Here is a 7227-nt window from a genome sequence, read left to right on the forward strand (position 1 = left end):
TGTTATGTCTGTGTCTGAGAGAGAGAGAGAGAGAAAGAAAGAGAGAGAGAGAGAGAGAGAAAAAAGCAGTGCAGCTCACGCTGTTCCATGGCTGACGGTCATGTTCCTAACAGGGGGCTGAGTATAAGAGCCATTAGTGGCCTGATTTATATGTTCCTCTAACACACCTCTCTTTCTGGGTCTCATTCAGGCTCTCTGCAGCCTCTGTAGCCCTCATTGAGAGGACAGCATCTAATGATGGAAGCTATTCACAACTGTGATTATACAGCCCACCAATGCACTTTAGGGATATGGTAATTATTACAAAGGTCTGGTTTCATTTTTATTCAGAGACCTTCGGGAGAGGCTTGACAATGAGTTAAAAGATATTGTGTAAAAGATGGATTTGATTAAGCTGTGATGTGACCTCCTGGTACAAAACCAAAATACAAACTGAAAATATTATTAAAGGAAATAGGCATAATCTAATTTGTATAGAGTTCATTGTTTCCACAGAATCTTTCCCAAGTGGAATAGCCTAGTTAAAATTAGATGTCAGTTAGGTGACACCAGCTATCAGATCCGCCTGGCCTCTCGCCCACAGACCTCTGAAGTTTGGCTACAAAAAAGATCTTTGCCCATATAAGGAGATACGGAATCTTAACCACACCTAATGCACTCTTGCGGGGGTGAAGAAGTTTGAAATGCAGACATTTTGCCCTAAACACATTTGCCATCTGCCTTTGTGTGGGTCCTATGATTCTTGGTACATTTAGACAGCAAACGTTTATTTTTGCTATTCCAAAGCTAACTTACAGTGTACAGTACAACTCGCAATAGGCAGTAAGCTTTGATTAGCACCCGGATATCCTTATATGTACAAAAATGGCCGTTTTGAGTACTTCTGCAACCGAATTCTGTATCACCAAAACCATAAGAAGGAACCAATCACAACCACGTATCCCGTATAGGGCGGGCTTTATAAAAGGAGGCATCATCTTACTCAACCCAGGCCTGCACTGATGGCATCAGTATTAAACATGTATTTTCTTTGAAATTGTCTAAATGACTGCATCCAAAACATTCATTTATAATAAGGATGTGTTTGGTGTACTTCCAAAAGATTATGATTCGTTTTTAATGTTCAACAACTTAAGGGTAATTTCACAACTGGATATACTTTTTGGAAACTAAAAGTGAAATGGGAGTACTCAACATCAACATCTCAAGTCAATATTGTCCTGGTGTCAGCCAGACTAGTCCAAAGCTTACAGTCCTGCAAAAATACAGCAGATCATGACAAAACCTGTTTCACGGGCAGCTGCTGTCCAAACACGAACCTTCCCACTACTGAGCTGTCCACTGTGAGAAGGCAACCAACGGTGGAGTGCTGTCCATTTTTGGTAACAAATACGCAAAGGACACAAAGTCGTAATTCTCAAGCAGACTTGGTTTTAATATGGAGCATACATCCACTCTAAGAATTACAAGAATTTCTGTGCAGAAACTGGACACGGTACAGCTTCCTATCATTCTGACTCAGTTATACATATTCATATATATTTATATATACAGGGGACACACACACACTCACACAAACAAAGAGACAGTTATATGTATATGAAATTTACACCAGCTTAATAAATAACAGAAAGATAAATGTGTACAGTCAAAGAGGAGAGGATAACAATGACACACACACACGCACACACACACACACACACACACAGAAAGAGAGAAAGGAAAAAAAGAGAAAACAAAGGAGAAAGCACAGTAAAGACCCATAGCTTGGGATCTACAAAGCCATTTCAGCTTGAACAGTATTAAAATAGAGTGGTTGCAGCCTTACCTACTGTTAAAAAGGACATGTTTCAGGCTTCGTCCCCCCCCCCCTAGCTACTGCAGTGACGTGCAAGCTACTGTATGAACCTACCATAGTGTAAGTATGGCATATATAATGCAAGCATCTTCCTCACTACGAGCACAGGCCTGCTAGCTAGGATACAGGAACGTGAATGCTAAATCTAGAGTTTGTGATATAGCATGTCCACTCAACCACTGGCTAATGAAGCAACATACATATGTGTCCAGCACTCTGATATAATAATAAATTCATTTAAAGCAGGGTCAGTTTAAAAACGCTGTACATTATCATTGTGCAAATGCTTAGGAACATATTCAAATTAAGAAGTTGTAAATTAAGGACATGTCATGCCAAACACTTTGACTATCCTTACAAAATGAATAAATAGCCTTGAAAGACAAAGACAAAATAAAAGTTGCCATTTATCAGGTGAAAAAAAAATAAGGATTGGCCCCTTTTATAATTATTTTGTCACTGTCACAAGTTTTCAACAAAAACTTTTACTTGCTGGGAGTTCAGATTGGCATGAGAACAACAAAGGTTCTGAAAGGTGACTTGAAGTGAATCATTTAAGGGCGACCCGGATTCAAATGAAAACAAGATAGACATCAACCACAGTCTCTAAAGTAAAACACGGGAATACAATCACAAGATCTTGTGAATTTCTTACTTAAAAGTGAATCTTTGGTTATCGACAACCCTTTGGTCTTGCAGTGAGCTTGGAACTAAGACTCCCATCACATGAGCAAGTCTGGTGTTAGTTCTCTAGTACTGTTAAGTAAACCCAGACTGGAGTGGGGATCATGTGTGAACATCGCAATGCTGCTCTCCGATACAACACAATCAAACAGAAAAGCACATGTAAAAACAGAAAAGGGAATGTCTTGGTGTATCCTCCCCAATTAACAAACGAGTTGGCCTTTGTGGCACGATTAGGAGATATGTACATGTTTTTTAGAATGGGGAGAATATACATCTGTACAGTACTGTGCCTATTTACAGTCCATATGACATCATGCACTAAGACGAAAAGTCTTTCTTATTGTCTCCATACATTCCTCTTCTACTTCTCTCAGATTTTAAGACGAAAATCATATCGATGTGTGTATCTAGAAACACTACAGAAAGCTATAAGATATAAGAATTTTTTTCTCGATATCACTGTGAATTGCATCTTTTTTACAATAACCCCCTGAAACTACTAAGCAAGGTGCCTGGCATGCACTGGGAACACAGATAACTACTCCATCTTTATTGCACCTTCAGAGTTGCATTACCATTGAAAAGAAGGCATATTTACCCCTTTCACTACACAAACTACATATTGTAATTTTAACAAGAATCATCCAAACAGTTGACACCGGAATTTCAAGGTGTCGAAATTTCACATGGATGTATGGTATGTGTGCACATTCAAGCTAAGCGAGTAAGCTACGGTATATGCTATTGCATCCATGGTAGACTTTAAGCCAAAACAACACCAATCAACACCAGCCAATTGACACTTATGTATAACTAATTCGCAGGCTTTTAGTCATCTTTAGGGTCTAATTTTGGAATTCACTCACACAAAAACGTAAGAGGACCTTCACAACCAGACCATGGGGAATGGGCCACGTTTAAAGAGTATGTGGTGTTTCTTCTTTGAAAGACAGAAACCTTAAACCTTGTTTAAAAAAAAAAAAAAAAAAAAGTCTTTATCTCAGGTTGAGGAACCGTTCTCGGAGGTTCTTCACCACGTTCTGCTGACTCATGTCCGCTTTCCTGCCCGAGTCGATGGCGGTCTTCAGCGCCTCGTCGAGTTGGTCACTCGAGGGCACCAGCTTGTCACCGTCCTTTCCTTTGGCGCTCCTGTTGGCCTGCTGCTCAGCCTTTGCCGCGCTCTCCTCCCTCAGCCTGTACTCCTCGGACTCCTGATAGGCGCGGCAGCGGTCGATGACGGCCATGATGGAGATCTTCTCGCGGGAGGTGGGGGAGCGGATCTGAACGTAACTGTCGTCCGCGTCCTCCTTCACCCTCGACCACTGCGGCTCTCTCGCAAGCTGTGGTGGTGGACTGGCCACGGCTACCGTCTCTGTAGGAACCTTCCTCACGACGACTGGCTCCAAAGTGATGTTGACCTTCTCGACAACGATCAGCTTCTTGTCGTTGGGCAGTGGTGTTTCTCCCGAGACATAGTACCCACCGCTGCTGCTGCTGCTGCTGCACGGAGGCTTGTTCTGGAGGTCCTGCAGCGTGTCCAAGTGCAGGTGGCTAAGCCTCTGGTCCAGAGACCCCGTACGATGCTGCCTGCCCCGTGCGCCCTCCGGGTCCCGGCTGGGGAGTGACCGGGACGCCGCAGCTTCCGAGGGAACCAGGTGTATGGAGCAGCTGGAGCGCCTTCGCGGCCCACAGTCCTGCATCTTCTCTGGGACGGAGTGGCTGCGTCCCACTGGGGGCTGCTGCTGCAGCGATCCTGCCACCTTATCCAGGTGGGTGTACTTCGAGCGCAGCTCTCGCACGTCCGGCCAGTTGAAGCCCTCCACTGGCGTGGGGCTCAGAGGGCTCTTGCAGGCGGTCCGGCTCGGTGAGAGGACCCTGGGACTGCCAAGGGATGTGGGGGTGGGGATAGGACTGGGGGAGCCAAGTTGTGCTCTGGAAGACATGTCCTGATGGTTCACCGAGTCCAAGGACAGAGTCAGGTTGGGTTTGCCTGTGGGAAAAAAAGAAGGCAGCAATTACGATCATGGTAAGTAAAATTCTACACAGTTTTGCAGATGATAGTTTAGTTTTGACCTTGATGGACTCCAGCCTTACCTCTTTCCTTCTCTGGTCTCTCCTCCAGCACACATAAAAGGCTCCTCTTTCCCAGTGTCTCCTCCGTTTCCTGGCTTCTCTGACGGACCACCGGTTTAGTGCACTTGATGCGCTGACTGTACTTCCGCGCCAAGTGGAAGACTTTGCTGCTTTGCGCCGCGTCGGCATCGCTCTGCTCCGGCTCCCCTTTCGGGACCTCGATTTCGGCCTCCGCTCTCAGCTGGATCACCCTCGGAACCGGAGCCCTGAGGACCCGACCTTCAGACAGAGGAGGACGGAGACAATCGCTCAAGCTCGACGAGCGGCCCAGAACCGCGCCCCGACCTTTGACGGGCGAAGGAGAGCTGGACTCCTCCGTGATGGTGCTCAGGTCCGACTCCTCCAAGATCATCAGAGGTTCCGCGCTGTCGTTCTCCGAGGATGTTCTCAAAGACAGGGCTTTCCTGCTGGGAGACATGTTGGGGCTGGCCACCTTGAGGCGGTAGGCCTCTCTGCGTCTGGGGGCGCCCCGTGGTTCCTCCTGAGTCTTGGTCACCTCCTTCTCCATCTCCTGCCAGACCCTGATCATCTCTGAGGACGGTATGAACTGGTCGTCCGGCACGCCTACCTCCCGCAGGCTTTGGCACCTGTTCCTGCCTCTGAAAGCGTCCAGAGACGCCTCGCTCCCATCGTCGGACTTCTCGGACACTCTCCGCTTGCTAAAGTCCAGAGTGTCGAAAGACGTGCTCGACACCATGCGCTCCCGCCTTTCGGCGCAAAGGGCTTGCGAAAGATCTGGAGCGGTCGCAGAGTTCGAGACCGAGGACTTCCGTTCTGCGGCGTCGTCCTTGGGAATGCTGTTGAGCTTGGTGACAGAGCTGCGCACCAGGCCGGTGGGGATGTAGGTGAGGCTCTCCCTTCGCTTGATGCAGAAGCCGGCGTCTAAGTAGTCGGCGTTCTCATAGTAGCCTTTGATCTTGTCCATCAGCAGCTGGTCTTTCTTGGACAGGGTCGAGTCCCGCCTGCGGAAGCTTCCGTCGAACACGGCGTCGTCGTGTGGAGAGAACATGATCGCATCAGCTCCGGCGTCGTGGGACACGTTTACCGTGGGGGCTTCGGAGCAGTGGTTGTTCACGCGGTGGGTTGACAGCTCTTGGCCGCCGTCCCCTCCGCCCAGGCTGAGCGTGCTTCCGGTTCGGCTCGGGATGCGCGGGGAAGGGCAGCCCAGCGAACGCACGTCGTCCATGGTGCTGCTGCTCCGGCGCGTGCTGCTGACAAAGTGCTCCGCGATGGCGCTGGCCTGGCCGAGCACGGACGGCGGCAGGATGCTGGACTCGTTCTCCTCCTCCGCAGCTTGGTCCTCTTCCTCGTCTTCGTCCTCCTCTTCGTCCACCCCTACGTCCTCCTCCGAGGTGTGTCCCGAGCTCTCTTCCTGTCTGGGGACCATCTCAGGCGTGCTCTCCTTGGAGTCTCCTGCGAGGCTCTTATGCTTGGGAGTATTATGGGGGACCTGGTTGTCGTCGGGTGACTTTTGAGGACTTTTGAGGGGCGACACCGGTTGGATGGGAGGATCTTGCGCTGGCTTTTCAGATACATCTGAATGGGAGTTGGAGTTCTCAGTTTGCAGAATGATTTCAGGTGCCTAGAGACAGCAACAAACAAGAAAAGAGTAAGAAAGAGAGAGGAAGTTGAGAAAATGAAGCTGAGGGTTGGTCATCATGTGTTAGCAAAAGTGGCTGCCCACTCTATTTCACACACCATTAGCGAAAATTCCAAGAGCTAGCCAAAGTAATTCAGCTCAGTGTTTCTTCATGCATACTTGGGAGTTTTTGGAAAGTACAGAGGCTAAATGGGGTCATCACACATGCATGACTAATTTTTCTCAAGCAGCTGGCTGGAACGGGGAAGCCATGTCGTCATGTGTGTTTATTCAGATTTGTTCATGTTGCTGTCTGAAAATGTTCTGACCCAACAAGGCAAAAACATTAAGATGACACAAACGTTTATTTCACCTCTTTGTCATTGTTTTGTGACTTTAATGCACAGTATTGCTTGCGTAGCATACACTTTGATTATTGATTATTCTAAAATGGCAGCACTGAACTTTTACCAGTTGTCCTAATCTAATCGAGTGCTTTCAGTTCGAAAAAAAAAAAAAAAAACATCTCGATGTTTCTCGACAGGTTCACCGATAGCAGAGTGGAGCCGCAGATGGTGAGCAGCTGTCCGAAGCCCTACAGTACCTGTGCAGGTGTGGACGACTCCTCAGTGGTCTGCTGGGTTTCCCCCTGTCCCGCGATCTGCCCATTCTCCTGTTTACTCTCCTCCTCCTCATCCTAGAGAGAACGAGAAGAAGATTGTGTCAGGGTCAGGGACCAAGAGGTCTTCAAATGGGAAACGATGACGGGACAGTGCACTCCCATGCTATTTTAGTGTATTAGACGTAATGAGATCACTGCAAACACATAAACATTCCCACAGATGTGGCAGTTAGGAGAATCGGATATATAAACAGCATCACAATCTGGTATTCATTCAGCCACTGCAGGCAATTGACCAATCCTATTAACATTCTTAGCAGGGGCATCATTCTGCCTCGTCATTCCGAA

General features: G+C 47.6%; 1 protein-coding gene across 1 annotated transcript in view; it reads right to left on the bottom strand.

Annotated features, from left to right (window-relative positions):
* Window positions 1–1411: 1411 nt before the first annotated feature.
* Window positions 1412–7227, bottom strand: part of LOC134098455 (pleckstrin homology domain-containing family G member 3) — a 75129-nt gene continuing 69313 nt past the window's right edge. Inside the window, exons 16-18 of the mRNA XM_062551506.1 lie at window positions 6862–6954; window positions 4640–6260; window positions 1412–4535 (exon numbers count right to left, since the gene is read on the bottom strand). Coding sequence (XP_062407490.1) covers window positions 3541–4535; window positions 4640–6260; window positions 6862–6954 — 2709 coding nt within the window. The 3' untranslated portion in view covers window positions 1412–3540. The remainder of the gene's footprint in view (window positions 4536–4639; window positions 6261–6861; window positions 6955–7227) is intronic.

The sequence above is a fragment of the Sardina pilchardus genome, chromosome 12 (genome assembly GCF_963854185.1).
Source record: "Sardina pilchardus chromosome 12, fSarPil1.1, whole genome shotgun sequence".
Lineage (NCBI taxonomy): Eukaryota > Metazoa > Chordata > Actinopteri > Clupeiformes > Clupeidae > Sardina > Sardina pilchardus.